At 41.2% G+C, this 25,109-nt stretch overlaps 1 protein-coding gene across 3 annotated transcripts in view; it reads right to left on the reverse strand.

The window, feature by feature from the left end:
* Positions 1–25,109, reverse strand: part of LOC147325158 (copine-8-like) — a 94,493-nt gene that overhangs the window by 55,255 nt on the left and 14,129 nt on the right. For all 3 annotated transcript variants that reach the window (XM_086299511.1, XM_086299512.1, XM_086299513.1), the window contains exons 2-4: positions 19,399–19,439; positions 12,365–12,411; positions 11,269–11,372 (exon numbers count right to left, since the gene is read on the reverse strand). In XM_086299511.1, the coding sequence (XP_086155637.1) occupies positions 11,269–11,372; positions 12,365–12,411; positions 19,399–19,439 (192 nt within the window). The remainder of the gene's footprint in view (positions 1–11,268; positions 11,373–12,364; positions 12,412–19,398; positions 19,440–25,109) is intronic.

The following is a 25,109-nucleotide window of genomic DNA, read 5'->3' on the forward strand; positions in this document are numbered from 1 at the left end:
AAGTAAAACAGTATGTTGGATGTGCCACGCAATGCTCAATTACATGGGTGGGAGCTAGTGTGTTAGCGCAGTTAGCTCGTTAACGTGTTGGCCGTCTAGCCCCATGCACGGGGCGATCGGCGGTAGCTCGTTAACGGAGATTTGCCGTGTTGTGGCGTTAAGGTCATTTCAACGAGATTAACCTGAAAGCACTAGTGGGAACACAACGAATATGACTGCACATTTACGCCGACATCATCCTAGTGCAAAGACAAAAACAACAAGCATGCTACTAACTTTAGCCAAGTCATTTAGACAGCTGTTAGCACATGATTCTCCTTATGCTGCTGAGAATATAGCCCAGAAGAAGCGGATAGTATAGCTTTTATTTTGGAAAGAGACATTTCTCTGTAATAAACTCTCTTTTCCAAAGATGAGTGATTCCTCAATCAGATACAGGGCTCGCAAAATCGCTAGCCCGACGTCCTGGGGCTAGCGATTTTTTTCAGACGGGCTACCAAAATCTATCTCTGCCCTGCCCGTCGGGCTATTGTAGGAAAATTATATGTCAATGCTTTTGCATTCTTTCAGAAATGTAGCTGGGTAATTATGTCATTGGCATCGGTGAGCCACTGTCAATATGTGACATATTGAAATCGCATTTGAATTTGCGCTTGTTTTTTTGCTTTCACTTTGCAATCGTGCGAACGGTGTATAGAGAGCGACAGCACTGATCTGTGAGTGATGATAATTTGTGCACCAATTCCTCTGACATCGTCTTATCAATCGTTAGCTTACTATGCAAACATGACAAGTGAAATCTCCCGCAGCTTAAACATGTGAGAGGTTGATCGCGCAGAGCATCGCTGAGCATTGTGTGAGTCCGTGTGTAAAAGCAGCAGTATATATATTTGAGTTCTGCTGAGCCAAATAAGACAGGTCGGGGTGAAGAAGTGACAGCCAAAGAAAAGCTTACCACAAAACGGAGAAGTTATAACAAATCAGACTATAAGGCAAAAAGAAAGTGCAGCTTTATGGTTTCATGGACAAAAGAATTTCTGTGGCTGCAATATGACGAGCTATATAACCAGGGCTGCACATAAGTGGTCCGCAGGTGCGCATTCGCTGTCAAAATAAAAAACGCGCACAAGCGTTAGGGTTAAATTTAAAAACTGTACTTTTGAGTTAAAATATATATTTATAATTTTAATAAATGACAAATTAAAAAGGCATGAACATTATTTTTGTATCGAAAAAATATCGAACCGTGACACCAAAGTATCGAACCGAACCGAACCGTGAATTTTGTGTATCGTTGCACCCCTAATATATATATATATATATATACACATATATATATGTGTGTGTGTATATATATATATATATATATATATATATATATATATATATAAAGAAAGTGCAGCTTTATGGTTTCATGAACAAAAGAATTTCTGTGGCTGCAATATGACGAGCTATATAATCGGGGCTGCACATAAGTGGTCCGCAGGTGCGCATTCGCTGTCAAAAAAAAAAAAAAAAACGCACACAAGATATGAAGTTGCAACGTGTGTTTGCATACATAAGATTTTCTGGAGATATACATGTATATATATACAGTGGGGCAAAAAAGTATTTAGTCAGCCACCGATTGTGCAAGTTCCCCCACCTAAAATGATGACAGAGGTCAGTAATTTGCACCAGAGGTACACTTCAACTGTGAGAGACAGAATGTGAAAAAAAAATCCATGAATCCACATGGTAGGATTTGTAAGGAATTTATTCGTAAATTAGGGTGGAAAATAAGTATTTGGTCACCTCAAACAAGGAAAGTCTCTGGCTCTCACAGACCTGTAACGTTCTCTGTAAGAAGCTTTTCTGTCCCCCACTCGTTACCTGTATGAATGGCACCTGTTTGAACTCATCATCTGTATAAAAGACACCTGTCCACAGCCTCAAACAGTCAGACTCCAAACTCCGCCATGGCCAAGACCAAAGAGCTTTCGAAGGACACCAGGAAAAGTATTGTAGACCTGCACCAGACTGGGAAGAGTGAATCTACAATAGGCAAGCAGCTTGGTGTGGAAAAAATCAACTGTGGGAGCAATCATCAGAAAATGGAAGACATACAAGACCACTGATAATCTCCCTCGATCTGGGGCTCCACGCAAGATCTCATCCCGTGGGGTCAAAATGATCATGAGAACGGTGAGCAAAGATCCCAGAACCACACGGGGGGACCTGAATGACCTGCAGAGAGCTGGGACCAAAGTAACAAAGGTCACCATCAGTAACACACTACAACGGCAGGGAATCAAATCCCGCAGTGCCAGACGTGTTCCGCTGCTGAAGCCAGTGCATGTCCAGGCCCGTCTGAAGTTTGCCAGAGAGCACATGGATGATACAGCAGAGGATTGGGAGAATGTCATGTGGTCAGATGAAACCAAAGTAGAACTTTTTGGTATAAACTCAACTCGTCGTGTTTGGAGGAAGAAGAATACTCAGTTGCATCCCAAGAACACCATACCTACTGTGAAGCATGGGGGTGGAAACATCATGCTATGGGGCTGTTTTTCTGCCAAGGGGACAGGACGACTGATCCGTGTTAAGGACAGAATGAATGGGGCCATGTATCGTGAGATTTTGAGCCAAAACCTCCTTCCATCAGTGAGAACTTTGAGGATGAAACGAGGCTGGGTCTTCCAACATGACAATGATCCAAAACACACCGCCCGGGCAACAAAGGAGTGGCTCCGTAAGAAGCATTTGAAAGTCCTGGAGTGGCCTAGCCAGTCTCCAGACCTCAACCCCATAGAAAATCTGTGGCGGGAGTTGAAAGTCCGTGTTGCTCGGCGACAGCCCCAAAACATCACTGCTCTCGAGAAGATCTGCATGGAGGAATGGGCCAAAATACCAGCTACTGTGTGTGCAAACCTGGTAAAGACCTATAGTAAACGTTTGACCTCTGTTATTGCCAACAAAGGTTATGTTACAAAGTATTGAGTTGTATTTTTCTTATTGACCAAATACTTATTTTCCACCCTGATTTACAAATAAATTCTTTACAAATCCTACCATGTGGATTCATGGATTTTTTTTTCACATTCTGTCTCTCACAGTTGAAGTGTACCTCTGGTGCAAATTACTGACCTCTGTCATCATTTTAGGTGGGGGAACTTGCACAATCGGTGGCTGACTAAATACTTTTTTGCCCCACTGTATATATATATATATATATACACACACACACACACACACACACACACACACATATGTGTGTGTATATATATATATATATATATATATATATATATATATATATATATATATACATACATACATACATACATACATACATACATACATACATGTATGTATATTAGGGGTGCAACGATACACAAAATTCACGGTTCGGTTCGGTTCGATACTTTGGTGTCACGGTTCGATATTTTTTCGATACAAAAAAATGTTCATGCATTTTTAATTTGTCATTTATTAAAATTATAAATATATATTTTAACTCAAAAGTACAGTTTTAAAATTTAACCCTAACCCTTGTGCGTGTTTTTTATTATGACAGCGAATGCGCACCTGCGGACCACTTATGTGCAGCCCTGGTTATATAGTTCGTCATATTGCAGCCACAGAAATTCTTTTGTCCATGAAACCATAAAGCTGCACTTTCTTTTTGCCTCATAGTCTGATTTGTCATAACTTCTCCGTTTTGTGGTAAGCTTTTCTTTGGCTGTCACTTCTTCAACCTGACCTGTCTTATTTGGCTCAGCAGAACTGAAATGCTTTTACACACTCACTCACATAAGCTCAGCGATTCTCTGCGCGATCAACCTCTCACATGTTTAAGCTTGCTGCGGGAGATTTCACTTGTCATGTTTGCATAGTAAGCTAACGATTAATAAGACGATGTCAGAGGAATTGGTGCACAAATTATCATCACTCACAGATCAGTGCTGTCGCTCTCTATACACCGTTCGCACGATTGCAAAGTGAAAGCAAAAAAACAAGCGCAAATTCAAACGCGACTTCAATATGTCACATATTGACAGTGGCTCACCGATGCCAATGACATAATTACCCAGCTACATTTCTGAAAGAATGCAAAAGCATTGACATATATTTTTCCTACAATAGCCCGACGGGCAGGGAAGAGATAGATTTTGGTAGTCCGACTGGAAAAATCGCTAGCCCCGGGACGTCGGGGTTGTCACTAGGGTCAGAACATGGGGTGCCACCATCATCCCACTTCTGACACCAATGTGGCGAGCTCAGACAACGAGGAGACGGAGGTGTCGTTTGGTCTTGCTTCCCGTGAGCTAGCCAGGGAGCACAGCCGTTTATTGACATCTGCAGAAGAACACTGCCGCTAGCTAACTGCTCAGCACGGCAACCGCACAGCAACAACAACAACACACAGGGCGCCCTCTGACCCCGGAAGGACACACCGTCGGGCTAGCGAGAGGGCGTCACCCTCTCGCTAGCCCGACGTCCCGAGGCTAGCGATTTTGCAAGCCCTGTGTTACAGGCATGGCCCTTTAAGGATGAAGCCTGATGGGAAATGTATTCGGGATGTGTGTAGCGGGACTGCCTGGTGTGTGTATGAAGAGAGAGAGCGGAGAAGGGGAAAAAGTAACGGTTAGCTACAGAAGAGACTAAAAGAAAATAAATAAAAGGAATATAATAACCCCCTCGACAGCCAGAGTTGTGTCGGCGATGCTCGCTGTGAGTAAACTGTTTCAGCTCACTGTACGCGGTGTTCGTGCCTTAGAGAAGAAATAAAGTTCGGTGAAGCAGTTTCCTACGCCTCCTTCGATCTTTTTGCTAGCGGAGTCGACCTGTATAGTAAGCTGTTGCCGGTGTTGTGCCAAAAAGTGATTGCCTGCCAAAAAGTGATTTCCAATGTTTCCGTGTATTTTTTATGTGTAATATCTTTACGTATGTTGGTAAATAGACTTCGGTGAACAGCGTTTACAAAGGGGTTATATATAGAATTAAAAGATTATCTGTTTTTTCAAGTATCTTTATAACTCTGTGTTATTGTACTCACATTATAACCAATCCGGTCCTTTTTCCCCACTTACAATATTTTTACAGAACTATTGTAATATTTGCTGCCATTTCTGCTGTCTTACTCTTACAAAAGACATTTTTAATGTTAATGAGATTTTTTTTAACTGCATAAATAAAGGTTCTATAAAAGTCGCTGCCAAAAACTGATTGCGGCTTCTACCTTGTTACACGAATGTTGTTTGTGGCTCAATATGACTTTGTGTCATCCATGAGGCATGCATTTGACATATGTTTCACATATTATAGGCCAACAAGTTACTTATACCAGTTTAAATACGAGCAATCAGTTTTTGGCAAATACCGGAAATCAGTTTTTGGCAGACAATCACTTTTTGGCACATCACCGGCTACGAGTCAGTTACGGAACCTTCAAGTAACTGCCAGAGGTTTCCTTACTACGGTCGGGGCCGCGGATCTGGCGCGGTAACACCTGTATCTGATTGAGGAATCACTCATCTTTGGAAAAGAGAGTTTATTACAGAGAAATGGCTCTTTCCAAAATAAAAGCTATACTATACGCTTCTTCTGGGCTATATTCTCAGCAGCATATTGTAGCGGGTCAGGGCTGTTCGGGGTTCTGTTTGTACAGTTATGTTTTGTTTATGTTGCCATAGTGACGGGTGACGCCCTCTCGCTGCGACGGTGTGTCCTTCCGGGGTCAGAGGGCGCCCTGTGTGTTGTTGTTGCTGTTGCTGTGCGGTTGCCGTGCTGAGCAGTTAGCTAGCGGCAGTGTTCTTCTACAGATGTCAATAAACGGCTGTGCTCCCTGGCTAGCTCACGGGAAGCAAGACCAAACGACACCTCCGTCTCCTCGTTGTCTGAGCTCGCCACATTGGTGTCAGAAGTGGGATGATGGTGGCACCCCATGTTCTGACCCTAGTGACTTTTCCCCGCCGGTCGTGACCGGCCGGTGCGCCAAAAGAAGGCACCTGGACATTTGCAGGACTTTGTGTGGGGTAATGGGGTCATCGGGGACGACTGACCCCTTAGGTGGGGGCTATGTAGCGGGTCAGGGCTGTTCGGGGTTCTGTTTGTACAGTTATGTTTTGTTTATGTTGCCATAGTGACGGGTGACGCCTTCTCGCTGCAACGGTGTGTCCTTCCGGGGTCAGAGGGCGCCCTGTGTGTTGTTGTTGTTCTGTGCTGTTGCCGCGCTGAGCAGTTAGCTAGCGGCAGTGTTCTTCTGCAGATGTCAATAAACGGCTGTGCTCCCTGGCTAGCTCACGGGAAGCAAGACCAAACGATACCTCCGTCTCCTCATTGTCTGAGCTCGCCACAATATTAAACATATCAGGTCCCCATAAGGAGAATCATGTGCTAACGGCTGTCTAAATGACTCGGGTAAAGTTTGTAGCATGCATGCTTGTTGTTTTTGTCTGCTTCCACTTGTCTTTGCACTAGGATGATGTCGGCGTAAATGTGCAGTCATATTCGTTGTGTTCCCACTAGTGCTGTCAGCGTTAATCTCGTTGAAATGACGTTAACGCCACAACACGGCAAATCTCCGTTAACGAGCTACCCCTGCGTGGGGCTAGACGGCCAACACGTTAACGAGCTAACTGCGCTAACACACTAGTTCCCACCCATGTAATTGAGCATTGCATGGCACATCCAACATACTGTTTTACTTTAGTCCATGACTTGCTTACCTTCAGGGTCATACGTCACATGAAAACCAAAATAATTCCAAACGCCAGATCTGAATGAGAGTGGGAAAGGTTCAATTTGCCATATTGCAAGGAGAGCTTAACTTCTGTCTCGCTAGCTTGCCCTGCGCTCTTCCTTCTGATGATGCTGTCTGTGTCGAACGCTCAGTGGATCTGCACTCGACAGTGCAGCCTAGGCGGAGTAGTCAAACGCAGATTCACTGAGCGCTCAACACAGACGGCATCGTCAGAAGGAAAGTTGATAAAATAAATTACAAATTTTGTATTGTTCGATACATATGCGTACCGAACCAAAAGCACCGAAAGCACTGTATCGAACGGTTCAATATCGATACGAGTATCGTTGCACCCCATATATATATATATATATATATATATATATATATATATATATATATATATATATATATATATATATATATATATACATATATATATATATATATATATATATATATATATTACCCTGAACACACGTGACAGCCGTGAAAGGGTCTGGAGAAGCCATGGAGAGCATTATACTGCCTGTAACATCGTTCAGCATGATTGGTTTGGTGGTGGTTCAGTGATGGTCAGGGGAGGCATATCTCCGGAGGGATGCACAGACCTCTACAGGCAAGGCAGCGGCACCCTGACTGCCTGCCATGGATGAAATCCTACGCTAGTACAGTGGGTCCTGGGTTCCTCCTGGTGCACAACAAGGCCTGGCCTCATGTGTCTAGAGCAGGGGTGTCAAACTCAAATACACAGTGGGCCAAAATTCAAAACTGGAACAAAGTCGCGGGCTTACATTAATATTTATTGAAAAAAAAAAATTCCTCCAGATATAAGAATGAATCTTTTCTTATGGACTCAAACAAGTTTTGCAAATTTGGTATGGCTTCGCGGGCCAAATGTAATTAGCCAGAGTTTGACACCTATGGTCTAGAGTATGCAGGCAGTTCCTGGAGGATGAAGGAACTGATACCATTGACTGTCCCCCACACTTGCCTGACTTAAATCCAATAGAACATATCTGAGACATTATGCTTTAGTCCATCATTTTTCATTTTTATTTTTTGGTGTTTTTGAATTTAGCCGCCGGTAGGCTGATCATTTTCATTTCTACCAAACTGTTACCCACTCTATGTCAGTATAGCTATCCAGCATAATATTTCTTTCCTTTGTGATCTGATGTCTTTACAAAGTGTTACTTTAATTTTGTTTAGCAGTAAATATTTTTAACAAGAATAAAAGAGCTATACATCTCCCAGCCCCATCATATATTCTTAACATGTACCCTTTAAAAAAAACACTAACGCACACATATAAATACTTACACCTCAAACAAAGTGGAACACACAGTGCATATCTACATGACTAAATGTATTCAAACAATCCAGAGTGTCTGACACAAACCATTAACCAACTTAAAGTACAATACACTACCTGCACAAGCACTTTGCATCTACACACAAACTCACACCCAGAATCCCTCCTTGACCTTAACTATAACCTCCCACAGCTTGTGAGCAGCATGCGGCCATGCTGACAGGCCAACAAGTGAACAAACAAAAGAGCCATTCCATATTTCATGAGCTACCACAGGAAAATACAATGATGATGTGTGAGGCTTGAACACAATAGGAAAAAAATGCACTGCAGTCTTGCTTTGATAGTTTGTCTATTAATGCCATTTCTCTGTTCATTTTCATACACCACGGCTGGAGATGCATACAGCATGTATGTACAGTATGTGTGTGGATAACAGAGCATGTACATGTTATACCATTAGCTATAATAAGCAGCTTGATTTTGTCAGATTCCTAATTCATAAGAAAATCTGTCAGTGTCAATATGCCTCATGAACCAACTAGGACAACTTTCACACTGTTGCACAGGCTTCATAGCCAATAATGCAAATAAGCCTAACTGCCAATTGTCCACCAGCTATTTTACTAAGCTGAAATAACTTTACGTAAAACAAGTGTTCAATAAAACTCAGCCTTGTGAAAATTTTGGAAACTGTTCTTTTGTTCATTGAGCTACTGATTAAATTTGTTTGAGGGACATACGTACTAGCTATATTTTATATTTTCCTTGTGTTGTTTTGTGTATTTTCTACCAGATACTGTGGTACCACACCATTTTTAAAAAGCCACGTGCATTTAAAAATGCATAAATATAAAGAGAGCACAATTAAGTGAAAGAAAAAGGGACCAGAACCAGATCAAATCTGGCCCTCCTCGTATTCGGAGAGTGGTAGTCTGAGTCCGAACCATCAGTTTTACAGCCTCGTACTGACAAAGATAAAACTGCATTTAAGTAAAGTGGCTAAGCCGAGATGTGTAAATGTCTGTTTTTGACTTACAGCAATAGAAATGGAGAAGTGAAAAGACTGACTGAGAAAAAAAGGACTGAGCTCTCTTTTTTCTAGAAACATCTTAGGCTGTTCATCTGGGTACTTTTTTTAAACTTCATTAAATGCAAATGTTTCAACATGTACTTTTAATTCTTTGCACTAAAACAAAGGCAAAACTTCAGAGGTGTTTTCAATCGGTCATTCTGCAGCGGTTTTACTGGTCAGCCCACTAGAGAGCCAATCGAGCTGTGTGCGGTTGACAAAATGAAATGATTCGACACCCTGATTTAATGGCTTTGTCCTCTGCCTACACTCGACCTCTCCGTCAAGTTTTGTTAAATTTAGCTTGGTGGTTTTCTCTAATCTTGCTGACAGGGAGTCAGATGAAAGAGGGGCACTCTGAAAGTGCAGATCTCCACTAGAGCCAATACCCAGCCAGCACAACGTTAAAGAAAAATGATCCAGAGCCACATCGTATCGGCTTCTTTCTGTGGCCGTAGTAGTTTGATGAAACTCAGCCTGGTACAAAGAAACAAACCTGACACAAGGCTCTCAGTGAAAACACAGCCTCAGCAGGGATAAATGCGATGATTTAAATGTTTGGGGTTTTTTATATTTAGTTTCACAATTTTTAATCTTTAAAGAGATGATCTGCTTTAGCCATGTGATTCATGCTTCGCAATCACAGTTATTCATCAGCTTCTTTTCTACCAACAGACTAGCAATGCCTACTCATAGTCAGTCACATGCGCACAAGCACAGCCTTTGGATTAAACTTATTAAATGGTTTATTGTGGTCCACCCGCACCAATGCAGTGTGCCAATGCAGATCAGTCCACCACCACCACAACTCACTCCTCTGAGGTCAGCTTTTTCCCACTGGTAATTTATTATTACATATTGTAAATGGTAAATGGACTGATTCTTATATAGCGCTTTTCTACTCTCAAAACGGACTACTCAAAGCGCTCTATACAACACACCACATTCACCCAGTCACACCCATTATCACAAGCACTACCTCTATACTGAGTGCTTTCTAACTACACTCACACACATTCATACGGAGAGCAACTTGGGGTTAGTATCTTGCCCAAGGATACTTGGCATGCAGACTGGAGGAGCTTGGGCTCAAACCTCCAACCTCCCGATCAGTACCGGTAGGTGACCTGCTCTACCTCCTGAGCTACAGCCAACCCAGGAGTATGTATTTATAAAAGATTTGTAGAAGGTTTAGTGTGATCTCTAAAGTCAGCGAGTCAAAACTACAGCATGGCCTCAAAGTGTTGCCATAAAGTGAGCCGATGTTTTTAGATCAAAACTCTGGACTAAAAAAATATTAATGTATTCGTCAAATTTGTGTGTTGCCTGTTGTGACACAAACTCACACACCAGGAAATATTCTGAATTTTAATGAGCGTACAAATTATGTCTGCAAAGAGTGCAAAATTACATGCAGGAAAGGTGGGAGGGGGAAAGAACAGGAGGGGGTCTTGAGGGAAGGTGTCGGTTGTTTTCTGATGTGGCAGATGGAAAAATCAGCTCCTTTAGCATAACAACTTCTATGTGAGCGGCAAGAAACTCTGCACTGACCCAGAGATACCCGCCCAGTGCTTAAGGCAGTCAATTAAAATTGTATGATCAACTGTGTCAAACGATGCACTTAGGTCTAAAAGGATTAGGACCGAGCAATCTTCTGCATCTGCTGTTAAAAGGAGGTCATTTGTTACTCTCATAAGGGCTTTTATGCACACCACACAGAACTTCACATTTAGAAAAATAAGGCTGGGGCTTAAAAAAAAAAAAGGCAGATGTGGTATGTTGACGCTCTTAAAATATCTCTATGACAAACTTGTCTTTTTAGTAGAACCCAAGATGAAATAACCAACAACAAGCGAATCATAGACATCAAAAAATGTGTGATTCACCGTGGCCATCTGGCCCTATTTTGTCACAAAGCAATGAACAAATGGGATGAGTTCAAAATGAAAACGCTGGTGAAAAAGTGGCACGAAAACTTGTCTTTTATTTAGAAGAGAGAAGACGTACATCTCCCTCAGCGCAAGCCATGAATATTTCAGTCCTAACTCAACTTCGCCTCACACAGAGCAGCACCCGTGTCTGCGCAACACACGCTAGTACACAATAACAAACACACGCGCGCACACATTAGCACGGATAAGTCAGCTGTTAACTTACAGGTCAAAGCGTAGATTCTGTCTCTCCTCGAAGAAATAGTCAAGGATGAACTTGCGGACAAAGTCGGGGTTGAGGGTGTTGTCGATGACTTCTGTCCTACCAAACTAGAAGGGAAATGACAGAGGTGATATTTTATTACTGGGAGCAATAAGGGGGCGGGACACACTGACATTGACAACTGACAATCTGAATCATACAGCATATAAGCACACCAGCTTCATGTCAGACACTTTTTCATGAAACTAGGCTAATTCTAGTAATATTTAAATTTCCCCTTCAGCACATACACAACATGTGCCACTCCTTTAAAAACTGCTTTCTTGTTCATTCATTTATTCACCAGGAACTCTAACTTGGTCACATGAGATATTGTGTGTGCTATTTGACTTGGGATAAGAAGACGTTTTGTGAATGGAATCATATTAGTGTTTCCCGAAACTGTGCCTTTCTCCTTAACTGTCACGGGAATATCTCCATGCAATGATGGAGCACAGCAACATAACCTTACTCATATTTATAGTCTCATCTTATAGTAGCAAAGACAATTTTATGACCCATGCACAAGTAATTCAGTCGTCGCAGACTGAACGTCGACCCGACATGTAGTTACATTTCTCGAGAAGTGCATCTCAAGTTATGTGGAAAGTTACAGCATAGATTTATTGCATTAGTCCAAATCAGGCCATGGTCTCACTGACACCTGAAAGATGGCCTGTAAAGATCTCTAGCCCACATAGCACTCGCTAAGCTAGTTTAATTACACAAATGGATAAATATGGATGCGCACCAAATGACAGCAACATAATTAAACATTTTCATGCTTTCCAAAAAGAAATGTCTGCACATAACTGTTAAGATTCTATCATTAACACAAGAAAGCACAAGAACAGAGTGAGCTTGGTTAAATTTGGTCAATTCAAACTAACACAAATGTCCCAAAAACACCATTACTAGCAATTGTTTCATCATTCAACAAATGGCCCACAGGCAAACTTGAAAAAAAAAAAGGATTTAAACGGCTTTAGCGTGACTCACTGAAAAGCTGCACTGCTGCCATTTATACACAATGCCTTCACAATCCCACCGCTGTACTCACCTCTCTCCATTCCTTGTTGGCTATTCCTTGAGTGTACAGGACACAAACTGTTGAATTAGAAGCAGGGAGGGGAAAAGAGACAGGAGACAGTCAGATTGACTGAAGGGTATTTAACACTGAACAAAACAATGCTAAGATGTCAGCTGAGAGCTAGTCCGCCCCTCTGGACCCCAGCATGAGAGGAAAACTCCCTAATTAAATGTCACTCGAACTTTTGCCTTGTAGCATGGTGATAGTTCAGAGAGGAGAAGAGGAAGGAGGGAAGAGGAGGATGAGGATGATGGTGCTGGGAGTGGTGAGTGTTTGAATTAGGGCTGAACGATATATCGCATTTACGATAATATCGCGACATGATCAAGTGCAATTTTCTAACCGCAAAGGCTGCGATTATACTCTGGACATGTCCAAATTCATGGGCTGCATCCTCCTGAGGCCGCATTTGTAGACCGATTACGTCACAGCGACGTGCCGAAGGCTGTCCAAATTACTACCATATCCCAGAATTCATAGCGCGGCCCAGCCAAACTCCAGTTTCCAGAAATGGCGGCCGCTACTAAGTTTTAAAATTACTCATACTAATCTTTCTGGGTCACAAAATAAACTTTTAACATATTTTCAGGCGAGAAAGTAGTTGTGTAAACATCAAATATCTGCTCGGTTTATCAAGATATCCCATATTTGTAAAAGTGCTTCGACGTTTTCAGAGGCGTCTGCTACCCACCAGCTCGACAGCTAGCCGGGAGCTCGAGGGTTACTGATGCGGCCGAGAACGGCACAACTCCCGGCACATCATTTTCAGATCACCGCGGAGTTTCGCTGCTCGGGTTAAACGTAATATATAAGTCACTTAGACAACCTAAAAATGTTATTGTTGGGTTTTTTTCAGTGTTTTGTTTGTTCGTGAGTAAATCGGTTTGGCTGAGATTAAAGTTATTAGATTAGATAAAATAAAACTTTATTAATCCCCCGGGTGGGTTCCTCCTTGGTTTTCACACAGCTGACTAAACGTCAAACAGAAAACTTATTAAACAGAAGTATGAGACAGTCGAGAATTTACACCAGTGTCTGGTTATATTTTAGATAGCAAGAAGCAGACGGCCGAGTTTATTAAACTCCACCGAGACAGCGGTGACGCTAATCAGAACTAGACCGTCCAATTTCACGCCTTTAAACTTTAAAGGCGTGTTTGTGTGTGTGTTTATACAATTGCTATTATGTTTGCACTTTATGTGTAATGTTACTGACTGCAGAGATCAGTAAGATGTGTGTATTTTTTATTTATTAGTTTTATTTATTTAATATTATTTTTTAATTGAATGACTGTCTAGTAGTTCACAGATGTCGAAAAACTGAGTGTGGTAAAGCCACTGATTTTGTTTATGTATATTTCTGCAATCTGCACATTGTACTGACTTTCATTTTAATGTTTACACCAGGGTTCCTTGCCAGCACTTTATGCTCAGATGTTTGTAAGCTAAAAATAAACTATTGTGTATGTTCAAATATACTGTTGTGATTGAAGAAGTTAAATAAAAATGTCAGTCATCAATTCATGCATCACCTCATGTCATCATAACAGAGGTCTGTCTTCCAGGAAAGAACAGTTTAAAATTAATGTAATATAGTATTGGCCATACTATATGATGTATTGCTTGTCTTTGTTTAATAATACAGAAGACAAAGACCTTAAAAAATAATCGCATATCGCATCGCAATATTGGGGCAAAAAATTGCAATTAGATTATTTTCCATAATCGTTCAGCCCTAGTTTGAATGCAGGAAAGTCCTCCTTTTGACATTTGAGGATCTTCATCCAAAGGAGTCTTGAGTGTGTTTTGATGAGTGACCACTTGTGGGAAGAAAGCGAGGCAATCGTGTAGCAATAACATGACATATCATTTGGATTCGAGCAGCCAATACTGTACTTACACCCACCTGTCATCTACCAGCGCATAAAAACTCTGAGCTCACACACTTGTAAATTTGTTTGAAGAGTGAATAGTTGAATGGTGGAATACTAATGCTGACAAAGCACTTAAGTTATGGATACGTTTTCAATTCCAACAGCAAAGCTATGAAACTGAAAATGAGGTCATACCTCAGCAACTGCTTTGTGTACTGACATGGTGATGAGGTTGACCAAGTAAAGGAGCATTACCACAGAATTTTAAAAATGCAGACTGTATATAAAAAGTTGGATGTTGTGTCCGGGTCTGAAAAATGAAGCCGATGTGAAAGTGCCGTTAACTGGCATTCCTGCTAACGGCCAGCAGGGGGAAGCTTCACTGTTTGGTTGGTTCCACAGAAGTCGTTAAACCACCCTCAGTTGCTTTTTGACGTCAGTTAATGCTTTTCTAATGATGAAAGCTCAATCGCTACTTAAAACTCTTAAAAACATCACTTTGAAAATATAATGTATTTTCTCCATTAGATTCAAAGAGAACAACGAAACAGTTTATGCATTAAGGTAGGCCTAGCTCCTGACAAGTCTCCAATTGGTATGTCACAAAACCAACACCAACACAGAATATTTTATTTAATCTATTTTATTTTATTTGATATGCCTTCAGCTGACACACAACTCCACACAGTACTGCTGCAGACAGGCGGGGACACAGCCCCTCCCCTCACTAGCAGCTGAACACATAAACAGCAGCGCAACAAACTCGGCAAAGCATGTTAAGGACTGATGCCCCAGTTTTTATAAGAAATTCGTTGAGGGCCACTACAGCTCCCGTTTTACTGTTAGTGGTTTAACTATTAGCAATATTATATACTGGCTAACGGCTAATAATTAAACAAAAACATTAATGCTAGAGAAAGATGGAGTTCAGCCCAACTGCAATATTAGCATGAAGTCTCTATTTAACAAGATAACATGATTATTTGTGTCTAAAAAAGTTTTTCTTGACTCTGACAAAAGTCAACCAACAACTAGATAGAAACAGTGGCACTCTACATTAACGGCTCTATGTTATCAAGAATGAAAATGAGTTAAGTCACCAGAAGCTCAGGAAACAAACAGGATTCGCACAGACCAGTATTATTGTAATCCTCATTTTTTTTTAAATATGCCTCTTTCTTTCTTTCATCTTTTTTCCCCACATGGAAAATGATAGGGAGTATGCAGTCGGCCCTCTGATCACTGCTTACAGCTACATTTCCTCTTCTCATTTCATGTGCTGAGTCAGGTCTCTCTTGCAAATGAGAACTTGGTCTCAGTGAGTTTACCTACCTAAGTAAAGCATATATCAGCTATATAAACTCTGTAAGAGGTTCACTTGCACCAACAGCTCTTAAATTCAAAGGTTCATAATACAGATAAGATGAAATACAGTAAAATAAACAGTTATTTGTATATAATGAAGGTATACATATTTATTAATTTGCAGTTTCTGATACTTTCTTGATATCATCAAGCATTAAGGGTGAAGATGGAAATAAATACGTCTGAGGCTGCTATTTATAAAAGCTTAAAAACAGAAAGGTCCTCTCAGGAAAAAAATAACAGAAAAAAACCGCAATCAGACAGACCAGAGACTTATTTTTGTGACATCTGATTATTAAAGGAACACCTTCCACTGAGACGGCTTGCGTTATAATTAACTATAGCATTAATTAATTGTAAATTTATGCCTAAGTGAATGCATTAGCTGTCATCAACTGATGATATATCATGACTAGTGCAATCATGTATTCATTAGCATTCGTGGCCGTTAGTGAAAATCTTTGTTTTGTTAGCTTCAAATGAAGATTTAGAAATCTTCCTGCAACATCAGGTTAGGTTGATTTGCTGATAAAGTCCCACCCACCACAAAACTGACATTTAATCGTTTAGAATAGACCTGGAGTCGAGTCAAGATCAAGATAAGCTATTAATAATGTTTTGTAGATTTTATGGGTTTATTTTCCCCACCTCACAAATTTCACACTGAATTTGAGTACAAACTTAAAAAAAAACATGTCCTAATTTATTCCCGCCTCCTGTGTGGCTGCAGAAGTGTTCAAACTTGCTGTGTTTTGGCAGTCTGTCAGTCTGGAGTCTGTATAAGTTGCATAGTGTACAGAGTGCAGTGCGCTAGGGCTCAGCTGGTTGAATATACTGTCATCCTTTAATCTTGCTATGAAGGACCGGATGACACATGGTCTCCATGTGAATGTGCAGAGAAAAAAAAGCCATTGATCATACACCCGTACACAATACGTCCTCACCATCAGTACTTTTAACTCTTCCTTAATTAAGGGGGGGAAGAGATTGACAAAGGCACCACAAATGCGACTTTTTTTAACGTAAACAGTTTGATAATGTTCCCGTCTTCTTAATGGGCTTTTCCCAATTGTCGAAACAGTGTGATCAAAGCACATCCACCCACCGCGGGAACAATTGCTAAAACACAAACACACATAAAAGCACACAAGCATGCACCAAAGAGAAACACTGGACCGTTGTTCAGTTTTATGAGCTAATATGAATATGGTACGTGAGCTCGCCCGAGGCCCTGGATGTGTGCGCTTTTGTGTGTGCATGTGAGTGTGAGCGTGGCTCTGCCGATGCGGTCTAATGCTGTGTGACTGGGGCCAGTGCTGTCAGCAGAGCAGAGACATGGACGCAGCACAAGTGCCTCCTTGCATAAACGCAGGGATGCTCATCCTCCTTTCTCACTATCTGACATTTAAAGGTCCAATCCGCAATTCTGGAAGCTCATCAATTATGGGTTCACACACCACCAACCAAGGAGAAATGCTAGTGCTTGCTGTGCAGTGCTCAGGTGCTAAAGTGCTAATATTTAGGAAATTCAGCTAAAGAAACGAAGGATAAACAAACCACGGATGATCAGAAGTTAAAAAATGATTTTAACTTTTAAGATGTCATGTAAATGTGGAGGTTTTTGTTTTTTTTTCAATCGTGGTTATTTTTAGCGGGCTGTTAACAGGCATGAGTGTCACAGTTTGCTGGTGAAAACAAAGTAGGAATGACAGATGAAAACAACAAGGAAATGCATTACAATCCCTAAGCCTGTCTGAGCACGTGTGTCTGTCTATGAGAGGATCTGTACACAGTGTTTAGGACAAACAAAGCTATTGAGTTTCTCAGATATTGTTTAGAATCACATATTGTCAATTCTTTCCATTATGGGCCATCACAACAATCATCAACAAGTCATTGCCATCTGCATTTGATGATTTGTAAATGTCATTAAATGCATATTTGTTAATCCAACTGTCAGTCAAAGCAGAAATGCCTTAAATCATACTCTGCTTGTGTATTTGATTTTAAAATTAGACATCATTTAAAAAACAAACGTTATATTTAAGGAGACTTGGAACTAGTGAATGAGACCATCAAGCTTCGACTGAGATCAAGGGAACCAAACTGGTCTGTTCCTTGGACTTCTGTGCAATCTGACTTCTTTTTGAAAACAGAGGTGTCACCTCTAGCTAGCCGTTACAAAGAATCCAAATTTAAGGTGCTTCCTCTTTGGATTCACTTTTCACAGCAACAACCCCATTCGTCCCCTATCAAGGATGTCACAATACAAGAATTTCAAACTTGATACCAGTGCCAGTTGATACAGAGGAAAATTGATACTGATATCAATTGATAGAAAAAATAAAAAAGTAAGAGAAATCTTTTTTTTTTTTTTTTTTTTTAGAGCAAGATTGGAACAATAGCCAAGCAGCCGTGACTAAGGAAAGTATGAAGTAGGTTCCAGGGTCCTTCTGTGCCACAAACGATTATGCTTGTGGTTAATATTTACATTTTAACCACCTGGCTTAATCGTCTCTTATGTTTTCCTGCCATTATTTTCATATTGACTTAACATAAAACATTCACCGCTGCTGGTACTGCAGCTTGCTGCAGATTCTGCATGCCGGTGGGCCACGATACTGGGTTGTGCTGGGGGTTGCCGACTGGTATCTAACCCTGTGGTCTCTAACCCTATGTAGACAAGCTTATTGAAGGGTCAAACCAGCATTTGCTCATATCTTCCTTTTGTTTGTTTTCCCCAAATTTTACAGGAATTGCTTTGATTTTCTTGATATAACAATAGTTTTAGCCCCCCCACCAAACTTCAAAATAGGAAGATGCAATTGTACCAACATTGCTCGTCTTCTCTAAATAACAAAAATGCACTGCAGTACTTATTTAAGAAAACCAAGCCTGTTTTTCCCCCAATTAAAAATTCTATAGGTACATCTGAAGATGATGCCTGTATTCCTGCTATTCGTTAATATTATAAATGCACCATAGAAGGACTCTGGGTTCAAATGTGACAGTGTATGAGATATGAAGAACAAATACCACCAACATTAATTTCCATTTTTGAAGCAGCGTGTCTGTTTGGTTATCTTGTTTTCACTGGTGTTGATGTGACAATTCATTTCAATCAGTAACAGAAAAGAATGAAGTTCTGATAGAGAGCCTGTGTGTTAAGTGTTTGCCTAAACATAAAACCCTTCTTTGAAATGAGAAGTCCATTTATTAAAATTTTTTTTTAATAAATGGACTTCTCATCCTGCTCTTAATGTCCGTCTACTGAGGCAAATTGCTGTTGGATTGCACACTGGGCCTTTAAAAACCACTGGACCAGTTGCCAAATTGAACCCCTGCTATCAAGTGAGTGAGGAGTGTGTATGTGTGCCGTTTAATCTGTAGGAGGGAAGCGGCTGGTTTGTGTGTGAAGATGATCTGGTTCCCCTCACTCACACTGGGAGCAGAGAACAGTGACGAATACGACCCCTGACATATGCAAATGTCTACTGATTCACACAGGCGAGGCAGAGTGTGTGTGTCCATGTGTAGTGCATGCAAGCTGTGTTTGCACAGTACCAAATCTGCCTGCATGTGGTGGATGTTTGTCTGCGGTTGTGTCTGTTTGCCTGTAGAATTTAAAATCCACCTGTACACGTGCATGAGAGAGTGCGTATATATATGTGTCTGTGGATTTGTGTTAGGTCTACTGGGAGCTGTTGCACTGATCTGTTTGTGTGCACATGTGTGTCACAGAGAGAGTGATAAGAGACAAGCTTACTTGGATCTGACTTGGAGAACGTGTCTCTATCCAGCAGGTTCCTAAAGAAAAGAGAAAGACAGAGAGAGAAAGAAAACAAAGACTTCCATTAACGTAAAAAATTAATTACTCAGCTGTCCTACTTCAACAAATAAAGAGCAACTACAAATTTATTACATCATTAAATTTTCCTTACTTAGCTCCCATTCTGACCCCGACAACTGGTTTTCTCAGAACCCTCCGACGACTTGATTAACAAAAGCCATTTCACCCAGTCACACTGCAGCGGTACAAATCAAGCTTGAAGTGCAGCCCATTTATATTTTAAACATACAGGAAAAGCAGCAGAAAAGAAGATGCATTTTTCACTTTTTTGCACTCTCCCGGAGTGCCAGAAGCAACTGTGGAAGCTGCCATCAAATTTACATGACATTCCCAGCACTGCACGGGCACGGATAAATGCACCGAAGAGCTCCATCACGAAGCAGATGCTCGGCGCTTCTGAGATATCCCACAGTAAGACAGCTCTGAAGGAATTAAATATTCAAATGAAGATGACAAGTTGCAGATGCCTAAGACCTGTGTATGAGGAAATCAAGAAGCAGCTCGAGCTCAGAATAAGGATAGGGAGACCTGGCGTGTTACGTCAGCAGAGGTGGAGCATTTGTGGTTTTAACTGTGTGTCAGTTGCTTCACAGTGCCCTGAGGTCTCAGGAGGAGGTAGTCAGAAGTCCAACAACAACCCAAGGGGCTAAAACAAACCCTTCGCTTATTCCCTCAGCTTGTACTCCTGCCAAATGTTACATTAGAACTTCATAAAGCTTTCATTGAGCAAACCAGAAAGGCTAAATAGTACGAGTAGCCTGGTCAACAGTATTTTACAGCACCACCCAGTTTCCAGTGTCTTGCACTAAATGTAACTCAGATTCTTGGTAATGCGTAAGTTTACTTGGCTTTTTATGAACAATATTTTCAGAATAAAGTCAAGTTATTATGCAAAAGTCTTTGTGTAGAGCTCTCTTACTGCGTGTTGTGATACAACATACTGCATCTTTACGGCATGAGGCTGTAATCGTCGCATCAAAGCATTTCTGACTTTGCACAAAAGAGAAATATTTCCTTATTACTAAAACCAAATTTGAAGTATTTTGTAGCATTTCACAGAGAGTATAACAGCCGTGGGAACAACAACTTGATCCCCACATTTCGACTTTTTGGTATATTGAATTTATTTGCAGAAAAACCTTTTGAGTTTGATCTCAAAATTTCGACTCTATTCTCAAACTGGACAATTTTTTGCATAATGTGGGCTCAATACTCGCATGATCAGAAGAAAAAAAACCCACAAATGTACAATCTAAAACCAAGAGTCAGTGTAACAAAGAGACACAGACAGATTAACACTTTTGTCTATAGCAAACAACCGGGTTTGTTGGATGGGATTATGTTATCTGCATTTTAAAAGAAAAACATAGTTTAAAAATCAATAATAGCTTGTAATTAGCAGAGAATTAGAGCAATGAAATACTACACATTTCTAAAGTGTGGGGACTGGCAAATATACAATAGGAGACAAAAATAAATACAAAACAAGTCACACCTACAGACAGATTTAAAAGGATGATGAGCTCAAGCGTTTGTGCTGTCTCAGGCTGTGAAAAGAAAAAAAAAGAAGTTTTTAACAGGCTTTTGAGGTCATGATCCACTATGAAATGGTCATCACTGAAATCTATTATTACTGACAAGAACTAAAGCTGAACTGAGTCATAGCATGATTGTTGAGGTCAACTGTAACGTGTGCGTAAGAAACAAAAATCAGATTTAGACTCTTTAAAAGAAGGCTGTGTGGTGTATGAATTTAAACTGTGATAATCACAGCAGCACGACTTTGTCCATATTGTGCACGGCTCACAGGGAACAAAAGTTGAAGGGCTAGCTGCAGGGTAAGCACTCAGTCGCCCATCCTGTCCTGTGTGACAAGCAGCGAGTGACTTGAAGCCATTGATGGCTAGTGATGTATCTAGATCAGGCACTCGTGTTGTGCTAATCCCACTGCTACCCAGATGGTAAAACGCTACGCTCTGCTGCTTCTCTGTCAGGGCATGCCCACTGGCCCTTTGAGAGCTTTGAGATGTTAAATAAATGACAATAAGCGATGGAACTGAGCCTAGTCATATCGGGGATGTATTTTATGACTGGCAGATAGTCTGGAAGATTGCGTAGGAGTGAGAAGTGGGCAACTTCACCTGCCAAATGAGATAAATGTCCAATAAAGAGGATAGTATACCCGATTGTCTCCCAGAGGAGTACGCGTGGAGGCAGCAAACAAGATGCAGTGAAGAAAAAAAAGCAGCAGAAAAAAACAGAGTGTCTCAAGAGTCTAAAGACAGCACCAAGTGGTGTGTGTGTGTGTGTGTGTGTGTGTGTGTGTGTGTGTGTGTGTAGGCAGACATACACACACTTCTATGGATACGGTAACCTCCCTATGAGTCATACACACCCGAGGGCTTCCACCTGCCCCTCAGAGAGAGGGGGGACTCTTTAAAAAGCCCTTTCCTGCACAGGCAGCCTTGCAAACGTCTGGGTGGTCAAAACAGAGTGCATCGTTGTTCATCAAACATTTACGCTAGCAGTCCCTCTTCAACACCAGAATTACATTTGAAATCCCGCCAGTTATGTAACAGGCACCTAAACATGGCAGCTGGAGCTTTAAATACCTGCATGTGCGGGTGGGATGGGGGACTTCCATCTTTTGAGAGCATCTGAGATTAAATTTTCCTTCAGCAGTGAGAGTGCTAGCCTGGGGAAATCAGCCAGTATTCTTTTTCTAATGACACACGTGCATTTCTAACCACAAATGATGTTGGGGTTTTTTTTAAAAGCAAAGTAAACAATTTCTACCATATTTAAAGCGTATAAAATGGTGAAAGTGTTCACAGGGCAATGTGGAAAACCTTCCTCTCCTCAGGAAGAGCCCGTTCCCACAAAGTCTGATAGTTTATCTGCTTATTATTCACCTTCAAATGATGGTTCCTTAGTTTCGACAAGATTCTTGGGGTTAATATTAAGGATACAGATGATAAACAGATACAGTAACAAAATAAAAACTTGCTCAAATTCAGTAGAAAAGTACACGTAGAGTTTGAGAGACCACAGGGCTGTCACAACATGAGATACTGTCAATAAGGCCTCTGCAATGTTCTGAAGACAGTTAAACTTGTCAGGTAGTGATGTCCAGCAGGTGAAAATGCAGCTCCATGAACATGCACAGCTGTGGATTCCAGCTGCTTCAATGTTGCATTAACTCAGCCAGTTAATGCGAGACAAATCTAGCTGCTCATTAAAGCTTTCTGGTTTGATCAGAAAAGAAACATTGGTCCATACACCTGAAAGTCCTGAAAATGCATTGTGAATTCTGTCTCGAGTCTACGAATGTATCCGTGTATTTCTGTGGTGCTGATGCTGTGCTGAGCGGAAAGCTCCTGAAGTGTTGGAATGTAGAAAGCTAACAACGTCCTTCTCACCGATAGGCGAAGTGATTTTTAGCCAATTACAAGTTGAATCTGGCAGTTGGGGTTGTTAGCTAAGATACCGTCATTAAGTCGCGGCACAACTAATGTGTATGCGAGCGAATTTGCTCATTTGCGGCCATGTATTTTTTAATGCACCTTCTCAGATTGTCGTGCCCAGGGCTGAACTGGGACAAAAAAATCGGCCCGGGCATTTTGACTAGAGACCGGCCCACCAGGTATTAAAGCCATAAAGCCTTTGAATGAAAACAAACGCTGTTGTGACAGTGATGTACAGTCTTGTTGGTATATGTATGATTTTTATACATTTTACGTCAGATAAAAACTTTGATTGTAAGCTTCAGATAATTATTTAATAAAAACCAGACATTTTAAATGAGAATAAGAAAGTATTTCTTTGTGCCCCCCTTTCCTGTTAATGCCCTACATGGACCCCTGGCAACATCTTGCTAGACCCGCCCCTGCACAGTTACCAGCTGTCAGCTACATAAAAAAGGATCCTGGTGTTATTTGTCTCTCAGAAACAGTTCACAACTTCCCTTCAACTCATTCATGTCACTTAAAAGGTAAACCTGTTTCTCCATCACAGCTCTGATGATTCAGTAAGGACATCTCCTGGTTTCATCTTCATGTTTCCCTCTCATCACATATCCAAACCAACATCATGACCAGCAGCTTTTACAGCTGTGGCTCCAGCAAACATCAGCTGATACTAGAAAGTAATATTAAATAAATTCTAACAACAGCTGATCAAGCTTAAACGTGCTGCTGTTGTTTAGCGCGACATCTGCTGGTTTCCTCTTTCTGGCACAAAGTGGACGATAAACAAACAAGAGAGAAAAGCCGATCAGCTGATCATTGATCAGTTTCATGATTGAAGTAGCAACAGGAGAGGGAGGGGGGAGAATGAGAGAAGAAGAGGCAGCTGTGCGGCTTAAAGATGCAGAAAAACTCCAGCTTTGTGTCGTTTTCATTGTAGCTGAAGTCCGGGACAAACTGTGTTCCTTTTCGGCTCAATATGAAACACGTAATATTTTCTCTGAATACCAGACGATTCCGTTTTTTACAGGACAGTCGGCAACTCTAATAATTAGCCTTATGAATAAAATAAAGTTCACTATCAATAACATCAGGAGCTCGTTCAGTGAGAGACTGAGATTACCGAAAAGCACCACTGAACGACACAGGAAATCATTCCTGCCTGTGGCCATCTCCCTGTACAACGCATCCACTTAACACACTGTTTGCTGCTACAACTACACATGTTTCTTTTCCAAATATTTATTTATAAGTGACTTATGTATGTATGTATGTGTATATATATGTATATATTGTACTATTCTTAGTTAGCGTATTGTCTGTCTTGTCTTAATGTTGGTTTAAAATGGAGCACTGTAACAAAAAATAATTTCCCCCAGGGATCAATAAAGTATTCTGATTCTGATTCTGATTCTGATCAAAGCACCCACCCAGCTGTATAGAAACTCCGTCATGCTAGCTAGTACGCAGTACTTGTTATTGTAACTGACGGTAAAAAGTCAGCACAACGAAAATAAACTCCACCTAAACTTGGTTTATATCTGACCCAGACAGACTGCAGGTCATAACTTCTTACCTGAAGTTCAGTTCACCTGACACTCGGCGGCTGCCTCGGGGCTCTCCTCCTGCCTCCCCTTTCTCTCATCCACCTGCTGGCCTCCACCACTTGCTAATGTTACTGAATCTGTGGAAGCTCCGCCACAGCCACCACCAAATAACTGAGTTATTTTTACACATCAGCCAGCATCTGGCCAATCCACCACCTTTCATTGTTTATACCGTTACAAAAAAAATAAAAAAATCATCGGCCCATGAAAACGAAAAATCACCATCGGCCCACCGAGCAAATGCCGGATGGCCAGTCCAGCTATGGTCGTGCCATCAGTTAACCCTTCGCGTGCCAGCTGTGGCACGCATGCCTAGGGTTGCCGACCCCTGTCTTAAAGTCAGATACCATGCAACTGCGGAGTGGGTGGTTACTTTTACAGCGTAACCTCACGCAAGCACACGAGCTTGACATCTGCCTTCCAAGAGTGTGGAGTGTTGTTCGGAGCAGCAGCAGTCGTCTGCAGAGCCGTAACATCAGTTAATGAAGAAGTTCCCACGAAAGATGCTGTAACCAACAGCACAAGCTGCTAGGAGGATAACTCCAGATCAATACAG

This window comes from Aulonocara sp. 'chitande type north' Nkhata Bay, linkage group LG7, assembly GCF_057382095.1.
Source record: "Aulonocara sp. 'chitande type north' Nkhata Bay isolate Kocher_YH1m ecotype deep benthic linkage group LG7, A_spYH_male_GT1.1, whole genome shotgun sequence".
Taxonomy (NCBI): Eukaryota; Metazoa; Chordata; class Actinopteri; order Cichliformes; family Cichlidae; genus Aulonocara; species Aulonocara sp. 'chitande type north' Nkhata Bay.